At 36.2% G+C, this 19,295-nt stretch overlaps 3 protein-coding genes across 15 annotated transcripts in view; 2 read left to right on the plus strand and 1 right to left on the minus strand.

Moving 5' to 3' along the window:
* The window catches only part of LOC110837810 (intraflagellar transport protein 81 homolog), a 27,086-nt gene extending 14,596 nt beyond the window's left edge, over positions 1-12,490 (plus strand). The window contains exons 10-16 of one of the 5 annotated variants that reach the window (XR_002545856.2): positions 594-783; positions 2,029-2,144; positions 2,600-2,760; positions 2,995-3,123; positions 5,222-5,746; positions 10,571-10,648; positions 11,185-12,490. Coding sequence is in view for 1 of the 5 variants with exons in the window: in XM_022080354.2 (XP_021936046.1) it covers positions 594-783; positions 2,029-2,144; positions 2,600-2,760; positions 2,995-3,123; positions 5,222-5,318 (693 nt within the window). In the remaining 4 variants the exon portion in view is untranslated. The other 4 variants (XR_015536555.1, XR_015536554.1, XR_015536556.1 and 1 more) reach the window with 4 other exon arrangements.
* Positions 7,423-16,397, minus strand: mRpL3 (mitochondrial ribosomal protein L3). 2 transcript variants are annotated; one of them, XM_022080355.2, is made up of 8 exons: positions 16,291-16,397; positions 14,812-14,902; positions 13,359-13,607; positions 12,684-12,818; positions 12,138-12,298; positions 9,509-9,698; positions 8,452-8,558; positions 7,423-7,620 (listed from the first exon to the last, which is right to left on the minus strand). In XM_022080355.2, the coding sequence occupies exons 1-8, from the start codon at positions 16,377-16,379 to the stop codon at positions 7,491-7,493; spliced, it is 1,152 nt and encodes a 383-aa protein (XP_021936047.1). In that variant the 5' UTR covers positions 16,380-16,397; the 3' UTR covers positions 7,423-7,490. The 2 variants fall into 2 exon arrangements, with proteins under 2 accessions (XP_021936047.1, XP_087209937.1); XM_087353811.1 differs by lacking the exon at positions 13,359-13,607.
* The window catches only part of LOC110837809 (uncharacterized), a 17,209-nt gene continuing 14,304 nt past the window's right edge, over positions 16,391-19,295 (plus strand). For 6 of the 8 annotated variants that reach the window (XR_002545854.2, XR_002545855.2, XM_022080349.2 and 3 more), the window contains exons 1-2: positions 16,391-16,531; positions 18,642-19,229. Coding sequence is in view for 6 of the 8 variants with exons in the window: in XM_022080349.2 (XP_021936041.1) it covers positions 16,492-16,531; positions 18,642-19,229 (628 nt within the window). In the remaining 2 variants the exon portion in view is untranslated. The other 2 variants (XM_087353794.1, XM_022080353.1) reach the window with 2 other exon arrangements.

Below are 19,295 nucleotides of genomic sequence, written 5' to 3' on the forward strand. Positions count from 1 at the left end.
TCTTGGGTCCAGATGATCACCTCAGCATCTTGTGATTCTGTTTGATCATGAAAAATTAGGTGAAATGTTTCCCATATGACATACAAATGCCATATGTTAAAAGCTGAAATGTTTCTGTTGACAATTTATAATTCAGTCACCTACCTTCCATTTTTTAAAATAATGAATAAGACATCATATAAATGTATTTAAAATAAGATCAAGTGGAGTTTTAATGAGTGAATATTTAAGAGTGTATTGACCCACAGGCAGAGATTAATACATGCTGAAAATAATTAGAGAGATTTTTAGAACATCAAAAATTAAAATTTAGCATGTATTATACACATGGCAAAGTGTCCTTATGTTACATTGAACTGAAAATTATTTTTGTAAATGCAGAAAAAATTATTTATTAGATGTTTTGTAGAAGTGCAAATGCATGGCCTGTATAAAACTGGAATGACATTAGAATAAGAAGAAGGAGGAGGCGTGTGTATGGGAAAGAAGGTTGTGGTCAGGCCGGAAGAGCTGTTGATTGGTTCTGTTAATTTTGTGTTAGAACAGTGTACCAGTTCTATGATATGTGCAGAAATAAATTATCCATGCTATAGGCAATGGAGGAGGCTCAACATGGAGTATCTGGGTTTCGAGTAACAGAGGAACGTATGGAGCAGGTTTCTGGGGAGAAGGCTAATGTTGACCATGAGAAAGGGCAAACTCTGGAGGAAATGTCCTCACTTGTATTAGAGCTTACCCAGCGAATTGCCACCAAGAAGGCTCAGCTAGCACCAATTATTAAAGGTAAACACTGGATTTATAACAGAATCTTACAGTAATTCTGATAAAATACTCATGTAAAAGGAAGCTATTTTAGTACTCGCTGACTTAAATGTTGAAACTCGACCTCCATGAACAAGACGTTGCTTACAAGTCCCTGGTACTAGATCCCACTAATTCAAAAGCTCGCCACAGAACACAGTCTCGAGCGAGGTTTGTCCAGTTACCCTCATGACATATTTCTCCAGGAACCGTCTTAACATTATCTTCCCATCTCATATTCAGTCGTCTTGAGTGGCCACTGGCCACGAAAATTATGCATGTATTACTTCATTTGTCTATCCAAGTTACATAATCACCCTATTGTAATCTGAGTTTTACTAACCTATTAGGTGTCGCATTTATTTTGTGGGCTCTTCATGCATGTATGGATTTAATTGGAATTTAAACCATCTCAAAGTGCTGTATTGCATTTTTTAAGCTGAAACCTGAATTTTTGTGGCAGCTGTAGTCACTGTATTTCAACTTTCTCTGACCTATGTAGCGTAATGGTGTCAGCACATTGTAGTGCCATGTTATAACTGATGAACTTACTGCTTTCTCTTCTTCACTGTCATACTTTCTTCTTCCTTTTGACTAATTTTGTCACTAGTTCCACTTTCTAAAATTTGTCAATTAAGTTGAGATTTTGTTTTATTGTCATTTTCATAAGTCGTCTAGCCATTTTACCACAAAAGATGTATTGTTTAAAATGGAGCAGAAAGAGCCTAGTTCACACATGTCAACATTTATGTAGAAAAAAAGTTGTGTGTGGATGATCCATACACAGATAATCTAGGAATTAACTGTAACAACATTAAAACAAATTAACTAATCATACTAAGGTACAAGATTTTGTATCAACTAGTCTTGTCTTCCACTTTTCATAAGTTATAGCATGCTTACATCATTTAACACTTTACCACTGAATATCAAAGGCAAACCTGAATTATAGTTGACATTTAATTCTTGTGGCTTCTGGCATGAGTTACGTTCAGCTCACACGGAAGTCAGTATGTTAAATTCAAATCAAACTCTCATAAATAGTTTGAAAGTAAGATTATTATTACAGCTCTAATTGTAAGAGAATGAACATTATTCAAAACTTAGCTTTATCGATATTTGTAGTGCATTTTGTTAAATAACGCTTTATCATGTTGATCTTTCTGTTATTAATTATTACCATCATAATTGTCATTGCTGAAGAAAAATAACTCTGATTTGTCTTAGAGTTGAGACCATTGAGAGAGAGCTGCCAAGTACTGACTGCAGAGTATGAACAGAAGAAACATGTGTACGATACTACTGCAGCTGGTCTTGAAAGTGCTACAGCAAAACTTGAGCAGGTTTGTTTCATTGAACTTACAGGCAGTATTGTTTATGTGTGAGTAAAGGATTTTTCGTCTAGCCTCTGCATCCAGACCACCTCTGGAGTTTACCCAGCCTCCTATCAGATGAATACCAGTGACCCTGTCCCCAGTGGTAAGGTGCAGCAGGGGTTGTACCTCTTGTCCCCTCAGACACCTTCATTGTGTGTAGTGGGACAGCTTTACTTTACTTTTTACATATGTAGTGTAACACCATTGATTTTCAGTTTTACAAATTTTATCCTCACATCATTATTCATTAGTGTTTTCATCATGGATGGTTGTCTCATGATTAAGCCTTCTGCATTTATCTCTCTCTTACCGTAAATGCTTCTCTTTCCCCCCCTGCCTTTGTCTCCAGATTGGTTGTTTGCCATCTTTACTTTTGATGCTCTGTAAGGAATCCTATCGTGTGTGTGTCTTCGTTGTTGTAGGAAGTACAAAATCTGAAGGAGGAGATACGTGCTTCAGAATCAAAGTACCATTTGCTGGAGGCTGAATCAGTGATCAGTCAGGTGAAGTTGGATCAAATAGCAGAGGAGATGCAACGTTATGTTGGTAACACAGCGGGATCTGATAAAACCAAGTCTTTGCGGTGAGAATTATTTAATCTATTAAGCCTGTGTCCCAAGTCCGGTATGAACATGATACTATCATTCTGTAAGATCTCATATGTTGACATCATCATATTATCTTCTTCATTTACCTTGCAGGAAATAATTTAACCGAGTCTTAAGTGTTACAACCGCAAAAAATGTGCATTGAGCATACAATATTGTTTCATATTGGTTACTATTTTATTTGTGCATTCTTTATATGTGTTATATAGGGATCGGTTAACCCAGAAAATAAATGAACTGGAGAAATTAAGTCGTCAGCTGAAAGATGATCAACATATAGTGAAAGAGAATCAGGCTAATCGTTCAAAGCAAATGAAACTGTGGACTGACCTTCAGAAGTGAGTATTGGCTTTTCATGGTTTGTTCTTGTTCATGCCACTCCAGGATGTTTGGGTCTCGATTTTTAATTAACTGATTTGGCTGTTTCTGTGGACAATGTTCAACACCGAGTCTTTAAGGCTCTCCAACTTCTGGGGATGAATGTATGGCGGGTTTCATGAGTATGAAAATCTAACCAAGAAAGTAGTCTTTTTAGAAGTATAAATCAGATTGTCTGGTCTGTACCTCTCCATATCCTGCTGACCAAAATTGTGGAAGGCAATAACTATGAATTTTTCTGAAATATTAATGAACTTTTGGTAGATCAAGAAGCATGGACCTGAAAACAGTATTTTCACTTCATTATCTTGATATTCATTCCATATTCTTTATCGTGGTTTTTAAGAAAATGAAATTTTCTGAGTGGTTCATACAATTTAATTTACATGTCTTTGTCATTTGAATGCATATAACATCCAGTCTGTTCTGTTATTATTTTATGTATATATATGGCTTTTGGTTTTATTAATGAATGTTTTTAGGTTTTGTTTGAAACCACAGAAAAATTGTGTCGGAAGCATCCGTAATACATATTGGTATTGTGAGTCTGTTCCAGTAAAATCTTAATTAGAGTGTACTAGTATATTTTTGTTCACAAGTTACAGATTACATAACACAGTCCACATTTGGATGTCTGTGTACAGAATGTGCAGACTGGTAGATTTATTGTGTCCCTGAACTTCAGAATATACAGTCCTGTGGTGTATGCTAGCTAGCTGACATCACTATGTTATTCCTACTGCAACCTGAGCCAAGTTGCAGGTCTTTGGTCATATTTTATTAGTCATAGAGTGCGGGTGGTCTTAGTGTATCTGTGAAATGTATTAAGTTGAACATAGACTGTTCATTTGCAATATATTTGAAAAGCTTACATAATACATGGAAAATATGTTTGTGAAAGTTTTGAAAAAAATATTCCGCATTGGCAGTGTCACGTAAATGAACGCTGTAGCAAACAGTGGAAAAATTTGAATGACAGGTTTAGTGCTGGAAAATAAGATTACAAAAAAAGTCACGTTTCAGCTGAAATAAAATGGGATGACATTGGTGTTTGATGGGAGGCAGGTCTCAGAAAATCTTTGTGCCTGTTGGCTTTTCATAGTGTAGTGTCAGAAGCTTCAACTCACATGGCAACAAAATTTTTAAAACTATGAACTTATGAACGAGTCATATAACAGTGCTTTCCTGCTGACATGGAAGCAAAAAACCAATATTGCAGGTGGTCCAAAGTCTCAGTAGACAACAGATTTCTTGATCCTGAACTTTTGTTTTCCTTTTATGAAGTATTATTTACATTAAGTAGGAACATAAGCAAAGTAACAGATATTAGTGTCCTGAAAATCCCCATGCAGTTAATGAATTTTCTTTGTTTGCCCTTAAAGTCAGTCTGGTATGCAATGAGCGCACACAATATAAGGTACATGTTTTTAGAAGAAACAGCAAATTCCAGCTGTTACATTCGAATAATTCTGACACCAATCTTCAGGGATTTAACCAAAGAAGAGAAAATGCCCCCACAGAAAATTTCTCATTGACCACACTGACATTTGATAACTGGTGGACTGTGGCCTCGCTGATCTCCAGATTTCAGTCTGTGTTATTTTTACTTGTGGCTGACATTAAGACAGTTTATGTAAACAGTCCACATTCTTTGCAAAAAAATAAAAGACAGTATTTGAAGAGAAACCGCTGATATTTCAGTCGTGTGTCAAGAAATATTTTGAGATGTGAGGCCTACTTAAAAGCAGGTGGTCAGCACTTCAAAACTCTTCTTTAATTTAAAGTAAGTTGAATTGGAGGGGGAATAATAGAATCTAAAATTTCCAGTGGATGCAGCAGATGTGCTCAGGGACGTGATAAATCTACCACTGTGTAATATGAGGCTCTTGTGATTTAAGAATAAAAAGCTCTTCACTTCTCTGTTGAATACAAGGCCCTGTCATGAGTTGGAGACCATGTTAAACTGTAGAATGCCTGAAGATAAACACAGTGTGATCAAAACATGTCACAATAAGGTTACATCAGCAAACATTCTATATAGTTCATATGTTTCTGCAGGTTGTTGGAATGCAAAAAGCGTTGTCTTGAAGAAGAAAGACAAAACACTGGTACGGTCCACAGAGAGAAGGGAGCAGAAACATTGGTTTTGCAGTAGACGTGATTTCACAACTGTAGAATATGCATACTGCGATGGTATAAAATTACTTATAGTTATTGCAAAAGGCACGTATGTCCGTTCCAGTAATTTTGAGAATTTGGAACAGGTGGTGATGACACAAGCTTCAGCAGTGTCACATTAGTTTGTCTGCACATACACAGTTTTTATGTGCTTTTTATGCTTTAGCATAAACAAAGAACACTTTATGAACCCATCCATGTCTGTTATTATATATAATTATATTATTACAAGTCACCTTGGATCACGTTGTTGCAACAGTGACCTTGAACAACACTTGCCTTAGATACCACTGTTGGATTGATATTCCATTGGATGCCTTGTTGATGTTGTCCGTGATGTGGCAGAAAGAACACCTTTGGAGTGTTTGTATACTCCAAAGAGTACACCTCTCCAGTTATGTTAAGGTAAGGTTCTTCATTGAATTCAAAGAAATGACCAACAAGTTTTTTGATTACGTTGATTTCTTATAGGTCATTAAGCTATGGGATAATAAATTATTTTAACTATATTAAAATTTAGATGAGATTTATGATGCAACTTTTTCAAATAATGTAAAAGTGATATATTATGTTTCTGTGACAGTAATGTTGTAACATAAGTTGAGTAACAGAATCCATCTATGTATAGCACAGCAACTTAGTGCTGAACCCTGCTTTCTACATAGTGCAGAGAGTGGTTGGAAGTGATGGGCTGGCACAGTGCCTTCATCTTTGAAGCAGTGTGGGTCAAGTTTTGTGTAAAATAAAATATGATCTAACACATTTAATTTTGATTCAGATATAAAACTGAAAGTTGGGTTCAAAAATCCAAGAAGGCACTTAAAAATGACGAGACAATGAAAACATTTATTGAAAATGCTTCTTTTTGTATTTGAAAAAAATTATATATAACTTAGGCAAAACACAGAAATTTGAACCATTTCCACAGTCATTCCTCTTCAGACTCCAGAAAACACCTTCAGCTATACTCGTCATGTAAGTTGAACTTTCTCCGAAGTGATTAACTGCATTTCAGTTTCTACATCTATTAAGTTATTTCATTGCCAATTTTCCTCTTCTATCTGTATGTGGGAGTAGCAGTTTTGCTGTTTTGCCATTTTCTTTTGTGTATTCAGCAAATATTTTTTTGGTAAAACATTGCTTTTCCCTCAAATTTATAGACATATATTCTTGTGTTTCCTTTTCTTTATGGCCTACCAATTTGATAGGATTTAAATTGGGATGGTATGGAGGAAGGTCTGTTCTCTTTAATTATGTACAATGTTGATTCCTGGCGGTAATAGTGATTCATGAATTTTAGTCCTTATATTCTTTTGTCTTACACATTTTATAAGTTTCTTATGGCCATATTTTAAGAATTTTTGGGCAAATATAAGAACAAGCTGGTTTTATTTTTTATGGGAAATGATGTAAGTATACACTTCAGTTCCATTTTCTTCAACATATTTTCATGCATCCTGTGGTCAGCTGAACGTATGCATTTTTAGTGTACCATTTTCCTCTCCGACTTATCATCTAGTATGATAAGCACGAAGTTTGAGGCACACATTTCTTTAGGTACCATGTATCAAACTCTTCAAAAATGCATTTTGTTTCATGAAAATTATGTATTAAAGTAAACATTCTTGTTCCTTCTGGTTACACTTTATCATAAATCATGCTGGGCAAAACAGACACACTTGAAAATGGCTGTCTTCTGGGTTGCTGCAACATGATAAGGCTATTTGAATCTATGCTGTTCTTTCAGCAATCAGTTTCTTGTGTAAATAAGAAAATAAATCGGCAAAAGTTCGTAAATAATTATTACTTTACATTGAGAAAATATGCTTTATGTTTTATATCATCTATTGCTACACTTATCTGAATGATGATGTAATGCTTGCATAATAGCCTCATAAGTGATTTATTGCACTTTTCTGTTTCAACTGGGAGCATTCAGAATGCATACGGAAATTGTGTTTTCCAGTCTTATTTTAAGTGATGCTGCATATTTCTTTATGCTCATTACACTTGTATGTTCTGCATACCTTACTTGCTTTTAATTTTGTAAGCGAAGGGAGTTGAAATAAACAGGTCTGACACACAGACATATGAAATTTTAATGATAACATTCTACATAATACAAGACAATCACACAGCTGTTATAACATTACACATTTTCTTCATATTTGATAGTTGGAGCAGTGAACGGATGCAAATTCTCAGAATATATCTCATCTGGCAATGGCTCTTCATCTTCTGGATAATAAGTTGGAAAATGAGGTGCTTCCTTTGGCTTCCTATAACAATTACAAGAACAAACAAAAGGAGTTTTGCATAATTTGCAAAATATGCTATTGTAATTCATAATATACAAAAAGAAAACCCAAATGCCAAAACCTTAAAACTAATTACCGACCTCCTATCCAATGGATACTGGGGTCCTCTCCCGGGGGTAAAGTGTGGCCGGGGCATGACGCTAACCACCTAGTGCTGAGGTTAAGAATGAGTAGGAGCTATACCACCACCCCCCCTCCCCAAACGCCTACATGGCATGGCATATAGTGGGATAGCTCTCTTTACTTCATAGACAGCAAATACATTTAAATTTAGAACACGCTGCATAGTAATTTGCACATTTCATGGCTGCGAACTATCTTCATCATCTGCTGACAATTCTGTTCGGGTGTTTCATTCTGTGACCATGCCTTATCCATTTTTATGTATACAGTAAAATCTCGGTATAACGAACTTTTGTGGCCGACAAGTTATATTCATAATAATGAAAGACAAACAAATTAAATAACAAGACCTATTGTTTTAAATGGGGCAACTGTTCATCCTACTATTACAACGTGAACAAGAATGATCTAGGTAACGTTGACGTAATTCTGTACGATATTGTTTAGCAGCTGTGCATCGACCATGTATCACTGTGGCACACTGGTAAACCATGTAACCTTGAAGTTAAAGTAAGTTACATATACATACATTACTTCTAGACACTAAATAGAGTATCCCATTATTACATGCCATATTTTAGAGGTTAGTAAATTCTGCAATAAAATTAAACGAGGGTCAAATACAGTTACAATAAGCTTCACTTACTACAGTACAGATTAACTACTGACCTCAGAGGGAGAAAGGTATCATATATGTAAACAATGGAGTTTGTCCCTCCAGGAATTCCTTGCCCTTTCACCCAGATCACATTATATTTTGTGTTCACCCTCAGCACCTGCAAAACAGGAATGACACAGTCATTTTCAATCTTTTCAAGAGAATTGGAAGGTTTTTAAGAGCAAAAGGGAGACATTTTGAGCATCTATTGTGATTGCACATTTTTTAAACTATTTATTTACTTTCAGAAATGTGAGTACATGTTTTTAAATGTGTGGCATATTAACTGTGACACTAGACTCCGTTTTCTCGGCAGATGACGGGTGCCGACCTCAAAAAGGCCAGGCAATTCAGTCATTTGAGGAAATCCCTGTAGATATTTCAGATATCACTTCCATAAAGTACTAAATGACTTCTTTATTTGATACAGCATCATTAAATAACATAAACCAAACCTGTTTAGTGTTTGTGCCCAACTTGATTCAGTTCCCTTGACACATATTCGACGTATGCTCGATTTACAGCATATTGTATGCATTGTATTTATGGCAGTATAAGCCGCACTTTACTTCCTAAATCTACATCCCCGAAAACTAAGATGAGCCTTAATAATCAGAACATCTTCTGTTGATGATGAGATAAATGGTCTGTATCCCGACTGACCAGGAAATATTGCGTTGCGGTTTTTGACACAGAGAATCTATGCACATAATTCAGTAAAAAAAATTGTTTCACATAATAATGGATGAATAAAAGTGTATAAAATAATTTTGCTTGGAAAGTTGTATCACACCAGTCTTCTGATCATGAAGAGGCACTTAAAAAGTCTGTTTTAGCGTAATACTGCTCCAATATCTATTCTTTTGAGCAATGATAATACCAACTCAGATGTATGTTCCTAGACAGCAGACAGACACGTGTAATTGTAATGCAACTTTCTAATGTTATCCTAATGATACATTCACATGTTCTTGTTAATTATTGGAGTTTTCCTCTACACTTCTGTCTTAGCACTATATTAATATCACAGTCTATAAAATTAAATTAAGACTTAAATACAATTAATACCTGGAGTCCATTAAGAATTCTGTAACGATTTCCCATATGACCAGGCATTTTCTGTCCTGGCCAAACACGAGCCTTTTCTCCTCCACTGCCAATGTTGCCAGGTCTGCGATGAGTCTTTGTAACACCATGAGATGCTGGACCTCCTTTAAATCCCCAACGTGTCACCACGCCTTGGAAACCACGATAAATCCTATGACATGTTATATGATACAGTGAGAACTGTAGGATTAGAATACAAAATAAATATATCTCTTTAATATAAATAATTCTAACACTCAATGCTATGGTCCTATATTTCTAAAAGAACAGAAGGAAAATGAAAACGATAGGACAAGACGTTCTGAGGAAAACTTATAACTTTGAAATGTACCAAATCAATTAAGTTATTGCCATAAATAAAATAAACCCTACAAAAAACAAGTTCACTTTTTCACATGTGTTGCATGGAAGGGAAGAATGAGTCTGATCTTATATCTATTAAGCAAATGCAGTAAACTCTATTCCATGTTCTGAGTGGGAATTTATCCTTGCTAGGTCACCTATGTAATAATGTTCAGTACATTAATATATTTCAACTGTAATAAGAGCACTGTTTAATTATTTTCAATAGAACTTCCTGCAATCATATATATATTTCTCTCTCTCAATATGGTGTAGTCATATTATTTTTGCAAACAACTTATAACAAACTATTTAGCAACATGGCTTAGTTGCTGCTGCTGTTATGAGCCAGCTGTCACACCGGTTATCGCTACTGAATGGAAAGTATCAAATTATTTACTTACCAACTACTGTTTCATTTAATTGTCTAAGAGTATATATGTTTAATTCAGTTCATCTTATGATTAGACAATGTAAGTGGAAGTATAGTCCGCGACTGTAATCTTGAGACCTGCGGGGTGAAGGAGGAAAGATAGCATCTGCCTTTAACGCTTCGGACTTCCTGCATTCATTGCAAGTCTCAAGATTACAGTCGTGGACTGTAATTCTGAATGTTTACACACTTGTATGATGACAATCAATGTGGCAGTGGTGGGGGTTAACTAGCAATTTTTTTTGCAGAGAATTGGAATGTTACACGCTTCTGCAGTGACCAAACATGTACTGATCTGTTACTCTGCAGCGGCCCTTGGGTTTCAGGTGCGGTACTACTCACAGACAAGTACTGTTCAGGGGGAGTATGAGTCAGTTTGCTGATAGTTACATGCAAGGCAGATCATGTTTCATGATTTTAGTGAGGTGTTATTAGTAAGCAAGTTAACATCAGTTTATTTGCTGCCTATAATAACTACTGGTATAATGAGTAAATTTTAAATAGTAATAATTCAGTTACATTCAAAAGTCTAATGGAACAATGGTAGAAATCTTGCAATGTTAGCACCATGTCTGAAGGTAATGAAATTTTAATGTTTTTACCCTTGCTAGTGACATCACTTACTTTCCTTCACTATTCTTATCTTCCTTCATATCCCATTACTTAATGCACTGGCCACAGACCATCATAATGTGTGGGTAACAGCAGTTTGTTTAGCAACTGAATTCTTTGGTTAAATGCAACACACACTTTTGATGATTAAAGTCGACAAGGTTTTTTGTTCATTTTGTAGCTGCCCCATAACTGAATTTGTAACTAATCACATTCAATACATTATGTTTATTCTTTATTGTTCATTCAGGTTTTACTTTTTGCATCTGTTCATCTCATCCTGCAATACCAAGTTAATGTGTGATAGTCTCTCTGACATTCAACAGTGGACTGGCTTTCCTTTCCTCTACCACCGGCCACTCACAGGAAGAGAATTCATGCAGCCGTTAAAGTCAAGTACTGGTAATGTCATTTTTTGGGAATCTAGTGTAAACTGTACTATAGAAAAAAACAACTTCCCTTAAAATTACTGTGGCATACGCAGTAATATGAACGTAACCAATCATTTGCTGTTTGATTCTGGGGAAATTTTTTACCTTTCTTGACATTCAACTATCTTCCACAAGTAGGCCTGTTAATTATTGTGATTTTTTTCCAGTCACTGTGTACCCTCATTATAACAGGCTTCCATAGTTAATGAGTTTACGTCTAACTCGACTGCTATGATCATAACTCAGTTCTCAGAATATTTGGTAGGTGTTTTGTGGGTTGTAGTGCCATGTAGTCTGGCAGATGTCACTGCTCCCACCATCATCAGGGCAGTGAGTGACTCAGTCACCTTTGTACTCATTGCTGTCAGAATCTCAAATCCTTCCTAGAGTTTTGTTTGTAATAAAATGATGTACCGCATGACAGTGATGTACAAGAAGCTTTCTATTGTAACTGTACCCTTTATACCCCCAGATACCCAAACCTCAGTGAGAGACATTATACTACATAACATTACAACAACATTCATATATTTACATAGTGCAACCTGTCTAAATCAACAAAAGAATAATAGATTTCTGTCTTCTGGGTTGTTGCGCTGTGTAGTCTGGTCGATGCCTCCATCATCAGGGCAATCGCCCTGATGATGGAGGAAGTGTGACCTCTGAAACGTTGGTAAACATCGACCAGACTACACAGCGCAACAACCCAGAAGACAGAAATCTTCATACTCACCGCTCTGAAAACCTCAAATCTTAAAAGAATAATACTTACGTCTTGCCTCTGACATCTACATAATCTCCCACTTTAAAATGAGAAGCATAAAGGGGTGTTCCAGGCTGCATTACTGCTTCAGGAGATATAAGGAATCTTCCCAGTATTTTTGTTGGCATCACTCCAGAATCTTTAAAAAGTCCACAGTACTCCTTTGTGAACTATAAACAATCATACACTGGTTAGGTGCACTTCACAGTTCTATGAAATAAATGCTGCACTTGGGTCATTCTAGTTGAAAAATTAATACACTTTAATAGTCAAATAATCGCAATGTAAGAATGTTGTGTAGACATTATCAGGTGCTGAATTTATGCCCACAATAAACATTATTATTACTTTTTGGATGCTGACATATTGAAGTTTCCTTATCTACAACACAGGAGATAACAAAAATGTTCCCCATTGGCTCAAATACATTCCTCACTTCTTCAACATCGATTCTAGCTCCTATGTTGTATTACACCTCATTTTTATGTTACGGAGTTCTTTCTTCTTAAAACTACAACTGGTATATAAGTATGCGAGTATAGAAGATATACATACATTCTGTGGATCTGCGCTCTCAGCACCAACAAGTAAACATCCTAACCGTCGTTTAGATTTCGGATTCCTTACAGATGTTCGTGGAGGGTTAAATTCTTCTGGTGGGATGTAACGGATAACATGATTATCTACAACCTGAAACAGGAAATACTTCTCATTTTTCACATGTGTGGGTGCATACACATGGAAATTGTTTGCAAAGCAAGAAAATTCTCATTTACTGATTATTCTCAACACCAATATCCTAATGAAATATATAAGAAATGGGCAGTGGATTTCAAGGGGGGGGGGGGGATAAGCAGAGGCATTTTTTAAACATCTTTAAATATTTCTGTCTGATTTTGACATTTTGTGGGACAAACAACAAGGAGAGAGAAATATAACTAGGCCTCCTTAAAGAATTTTGCAACTTTTAGGGGGATATTTTTAAGCAAATCCACCCCTTAGAGTGAACAATTTAATTATAAATTAGTTTTACAATCTAAGAAGCCTACAGAAGCATTTTAAACACTCTAGGTTCTGTTCTTGAAAATATACAAGTTTTTAACAATGATGTAACAAGGGAATATAGTCCTAATCAGCAAACTAGAAATATGTATCAAAAGAATGGATTTCCCTTCCAGCATACAAAGGTGTAAACCCCCCCCCCCCCAAAAAAAAAAAAAGATGACTTACTTGTAGTAAGGTTGTGAGAACTCTGGTCCCATCTTTAAGCCACATTGGATAGATGCCTATGTTACGGGCAATTAAACCTGACCTCCTGCAACCAAGAAACCAAGAACCCCTATCCATAGGTTGAATTTTAAGTGGACTTTGTTGGTATGTACTGACACCGCCAATTATTGCTGGTGGACCGCCATATTTATCATGAACAACATCTCTGATGAATGATTTATTCTGTTGTGTCAAATGTTCTTCATATTTCTGAAAGCATAAATATTTTTTTTTTAAATATTTGTATCTTCTGCTGCCCCCATGCTTCCATGTCTTTACAATTTGGATTCTGAGAAATAACAGACTTCCTTATGCACATGAATTTGTTAAGACATAAAATATTTACATGTTTTACTTTCATTCCTTTCTGTCTTGGGTCCAAACTCTTCAAAGATTTAAACCTGCATTGTTTACTTTCTTCAAACAAAATCTTTCTATTTGCTTTGTCCCCTTAATTAATGAAAGTTTTATAATTGAGTAGTAGTCAGAACAATATTCATCTCCCGTAGAGAAGGCAATATTAATTACTGGTACATGATACCTCTTTATCTGTTACGTGATTGATCTGTTCGAGTTTCTTCACCATGACATGGAAATTTTCTTTTCACAGTCAGATATTCTTAACCCATTATCATTATAAATACGTAAATTTCTATTTCTAGTTGTCACTGGAAACATCCGCAGTACCAATTTTTATATTTAAATTTGGCATTATATGGCACATAGGAAGTATATAAATATACATTCTATTACCTTTCAAGAATCATCCTCTGTATCATCAGCTTGTACATTCAGATCAATCACACATCATCAACCTCTGTATGATACATGAAATCAGACTACTTACTTAACTGGTTGTCTGATTCTCTTACAGATGTAAAAGCCAGACTTTCTCAATGGAAAAGTGTATCCAATACTGACAGGTATTCCCACACATTTAACTCCCTGTACTACAACAACATCCATCCTTTACTCTGCTAATTCTCTAGCTACCAATGTTGAAGTATTTGGACTATTTGTAGATCTACAGTTTCAAAACACATGACCTCCTCCGTTTGCTAATGAATATGCCATGTTCCAAGCATCCTATGATGTGTTTGTAAGAAGATTCACTGAACTTGGATATATGTGATTGGTGGATTGGCCACAGTGGACTTATCTCTTGACTGGCTTTTTCAAGGAATTATGCAAAAGTCTATCATGACTCCAGGTGGCAGTATCAATGATTTAAACACCAGAATTTCTGCTGCTGTTAAAATGGTTCATAGTGAAATTTATCAGTGAACATGATAAATGTGAACATTTTGGTGAAACTCTGTCTTTCTAACCTTCCTCGAGAGGTTATTTGAGATCAAAATTATGTACAGGTAATTTTTGCATATGATGTATGTTATGCACTACCATTCATACTTACTGTCCTCTCTTTCTTCACAAACCAGATGGGGTTTCGAAGCCTTGGATAGTTTTGATGCTTCAATCTTACTTGTTGAAAAAGGCAACACAAACTAAAAAAAAGAGTACTAAAGTAGTTAAGTTTTACCCACACTCAACCAAACTTTCTACAGTATGATTTGAGGTTTTCATGGCAGTGAGTACAAAGATGGCTGTCTTCTGCGTTGTAGTGCCATGCAGTCTGGTAGATAATCACCCTGATGATGGAGGCAGCAAGGACATCTGAAACATTGGTAAACTTCTACCAGACTACATGCTGCTACAACCCAGAAGACAGTCATCTTTGTGTTCTACCATGAGAACCTCAAATCCTACTTAATTTCTCATTTAATTCTAAACTACTTGACACTGTTATTGCTCCTTTAGTGCACAGAGACCAAGTTTCAAACCCATACAATACTACAGGAAAAATTATAGTTTTGTATATTTTAATCTTTATGTTCTTAGACAGCAGATGAGAAGACAAACTGAAATGAATGGTAGCAAGCATACCTGAATTTAATCTGCTCTCAATTTCCTCATGAATCAAACTTTCATTTGTTACTGTTGCTCCCAAATCTCTGAAATTTGACACCTAATAATATACCTAACTAGTCAAGAAATTCCTCACCTTTTATAGAACCTAAAAGTTTATCACCGTTTTCCCAAGAGTCTGCTAATGGTCCCTACCCTGAACCAGGAACATCCTTCATCTCTATTTCCCTAAGATCCATTTTAATATTGTTCTCCTATGTATGCCTAGGTGTTCTAAATAATCTCTTCCCTTCAAGCTTTCTAACAAAATGTACACATTTCTCATCTCCCGCATTCTCACTACATGTCCTACCCACCTCACCCTCCTGGATTTTATCATACTAACAATATCCTCAATATGTGTTCTTCCCTTAATATGAGAGGCCAATTTAACACCCACATGAAACAGTGACAACAAATACAACCCTGCATTTCATGTTTTTGTAGAACCACACAAAAGTCAGAAAATTTACACAATAAGCCCACTCCTGGGCTCATCTCTACAGTTTACACATCAGTTAGATGAAAACTGGCTTGATACGAAATCTACCTGCTGTGTGCATATTTTCTAGGTCAGTTTAAAAAAATTGCAGTCACAATATTCGCCATGTAGGCGCTTGGGGGGGGGGGTTTTTTAGACCCTACTCATTCTTAACCTCGCCACTAGGTGGGGGTGAGTGGTTGACGTCACGCCCCGGCCGCGCTTTACTCCCGGGAAAGGACCTCCGTACCCATAGGAAACTGGTCTGGAGGAAAAAATCCTCTGCTACCGTCGTGGATTCAACCCCGGTCGTCCAGTCCGTAGCGAACCACTATACTGACTGAGAAACCCTGATATCTATCTCCTGCTGATTTCAATATTGACATTGGAAGCCATTCAGTGACTATATTTTTAGTACTTTATAATACGTAACAGCAAAGACTTTACCTTTCACTTATATTAGGGCTTATGCAAAAAGTTTGAAAAGATCTAACCACACTCCATCTCATACCAGCCATCTTGAAACACCCTGCCATGCGTGTGCGTTGTTGACATCTCAGCTGGTCATAATCTATTTCAGTGGTGACGAAGTAGGCGTATATTCGTAAATTTCGATGTATTATAATAAGTGCACAATAGTCTTAGAAAATGAACATACCAATCACTACGGTCGGATCACAAGTGTATGGTAAATACTTTTATTCATTAAAATCAATGCAGATTTGACCATAATGTGATATGCATTTGGACATATATTTAATGTGCTTGCTTGGGGGCCTGCCCAAGGTATCCTTGTTCCGAGGAGAATGACGTGTTGGAGGTTGTGTTGCTTCAGTTGTCTTCTTTAGCAAATTTGTCTCTCTTTAGTTGCCGGCGTGCATATTTAGTATTAAAGCTAAAATGTTGTATTATTGCAATCTCTTGAATTATGCTCATGCATCCTGAATGTATATATTCCATAATAAAAGAGTAAAGGCTGTAGAGGTGAATGACTGACTTTAACCTTACTTAGAGTGAAGATGGATTTGTTTGGTAGATTTAAATTAGCAATGAACGTCATTCAGACATCACATTCAGCCGGAAAATGATGTCTGTTGGATGTATATACCTCGAAATCTGTGTTACGACCAGACTAGGCGTCCCGAAAAACATTTTTAACCGGATACTCATATTTAATAAGTTGTTTTGTTCCAATTATGTAACGTTTCACCATGATGCCAGTAGATTTGGAAGGATGCGTTTTGGCAGTCATCCTGTAAGAAACTTGTACCTTGGGGATTTTTCAGAACTGTGGTAGAGAGACGTAATGTAACAGACAGATTCCAACCAATGTTTTCAACTTTAATCTTTATGTATGCTATTAAGAAAGTCCATGAAAATGGACAGATTGAAATTGAATGGGACAGACACATCAGTTTGTAGTCTGTGCTGATGATGTTAATTTATTGGGTAAAAACATAATTGACATAGAAGTTTTAGTAGATGCTAGAAAGGAAGTTAATGGAGAGGTAAGACACAAAAAAATATGTTAATGTCTTATCAACCAGACGGCAGAACAAAATCACAAAATAAACATGCAAATAAATCATCGAAAAATGTGACAAAGTTCAAGCATCCAATATGGGAATGATGGTAACAAATCAAAATTATGTTAATAAAGAAATTAAATAGCAGATCAAATACTGGGATTGTGTTTTATGCAGTTCATTGTCTTTTGTGTACTATATTCAAATGTAAAGATTGAAATATATGAAACTTTAATTTTACCTGTTATTTTATATGGGCATGAAATTTGGCTTCTCACGTTTAGGGAAAAAAACAGCGAGAGTGTCTGAGAACGGTGTAATCAGGAGAATGTTTGAACCTTCAAGGGACGCTGGAGAAAATTTCATAATGAGACCTTCATAATTTGTCCTTTTCTGCAAGGGTGGGGCATGTAGGATGCTTGGGGATGGTGAGAAGTGCATACAAAATGTTGGTTGGAAAGCCTTAAGGGAAGAGATCACTTGATTGGAGGATAATATTAAAATAAATCTTAACCTTTATTGTTCAGGAATAGGGGATTTAAACCCCTGAATTAAGGGGCTACCAGCAATCTTTAACTGCAGAGTTAATGATTTAGAATGCTGCTGTGGTGCAGAGCCAGCTTGGTTGTAGCATAATAACCCAGAAGACTTGTCATTTTAATCTCTTATCACATGGTGGTGACTCTGGTAGGAAGAAATGCAAATGAGGCTTTGGTGGGGGTGTGTCTTATATTATTTAAGACTTAACTTGACTGTGTTGATAGTTTTTGTAATTTTGTTTTCTCCTTTCCTTCTCCAGTCATTCAAGTCTTCTTGAGATTTTGCCTTTTCTTTGTTTCAAGCTGCTTATACGTCATATTGAGTTTCAGTGAACTAAGCTTGCCATTGTACAAGCATTTATATTTGTTTTGTTTTGCCCTGTGATAAGAACTTCCATCTCTGGCAAGTATGATTTGTTAATTTGATGAAAATGCATGTTATAGTCCAATTTGGCATCATTTAAATTATTTGACAAGGCCGTGGAGCATCAGTTCCATTCTGTATCTTCATTTTCTTAATCAGTTTATCATTTCAAATATCATCTTCATCATAATCTTTGCTGTTAGTACTGTGTCTTTGTATAACCTGCAGCAGAACTGAATGTCGACGTCTGAAGGAAACTTACACGAGCCATGCAGAAATATGCGGGTGAAAGTACACTTTTTTATCTCTTTTTTTATTGGTTATTGTTAGACTAAGAGAAGTAATCTTTATTTCTTATGTTATTTGCAGTGCAATTTCCTTCTGCTGCATCATCACAGTTTCAAAACATATTGCCTACAAACCAGGAAGATTTGCATATATGTGGAGCATGCAAGCAGAATTTTTCTGACATCAGCCTCTTCGTGGAGCACAAACACGCGGGCTGCATTAGGAATACTCAGAAGCCTCCAGGCACCGCGTCTGCCTTACTGGGGCAGTCCACTATGGGTTACGTAAGCACCACATCATCTTCAGGTGGTGAAGATTCAACCTCCCCCTCTCCTATAGGACCACCGATATTTCGAGTTATCGTTGATGGCTCAAATTTATCGATGCAGCCAGGAACTGGCAATTCAAGACATACTTTGTCATGCAGAGAAAATGGTGATTCCCAGATACTCCGATCTCGATTGCTCGGGATTCAGAATGACCAGCAGCTGGCAGTGAATCAACAGAACATTGCTGGCAACTCAGGAGGAATGCAGGCTATTGTTATGCAACAACATTCTAGACGGGAATTTCAAATTGATGAGGAGGCAGTAGCTACAATTCTTGCCAACCAGCTTGCCAATGAGGATGTTACATCAACCCACGTGAATATGTCTCCCTCAAGAACAGGTCTGTTGTTAATTTTGTGCTTATAGCGTATAAGCATCATGCTGTTAATCTGTATCATTTTAAGGA

Source organism: Zootermopsis nevadensis, unplaced genomic scaffold (genome assembly GCF_977971745.1).
Source record: "Zootermopsis nevadensis isolate Lab colony 2312 unplaced genomic scaffold, Znev_1.0 Znev_ptg000022l, whole genome shotgun sequence".
Classification (NCBI taxonomy): domain Eukaryota; kingdom Metazoa; phylum Arthropoda; class Insecta; order Blattodea; family Termopsidae; genus Zootermopsis; species Zootermopsis nevadensis.

What these genes read in the sequence shown, in the direction of transcription:
- mRpL3 (XM_022080355.2), bottom strand. Translation starts at nt 16,379, where the DNA reads ATGGCAGGGTGTTTCAAGATGGCTGGTATGAGATGGAGTGTGGTTAGA. An exon ending in TTGTGAAGAAAGAGAGGACA is followed by an intron (nt 13,608 to 14,811) that starts GTAAGTATGAAT and finishes TTATGCTTTCAG; the next exon opens with AAATATGAAGAACATTTGAC. An exon ending in GTAGATGTCAGAGGCAAGAC is followed by an intron (nt 9,699 to 12,137) that starts GTAAGTATTATT and finishes AACATGTCATAG; the next exon opens with GATTTATCGTGGTTTCCAAG.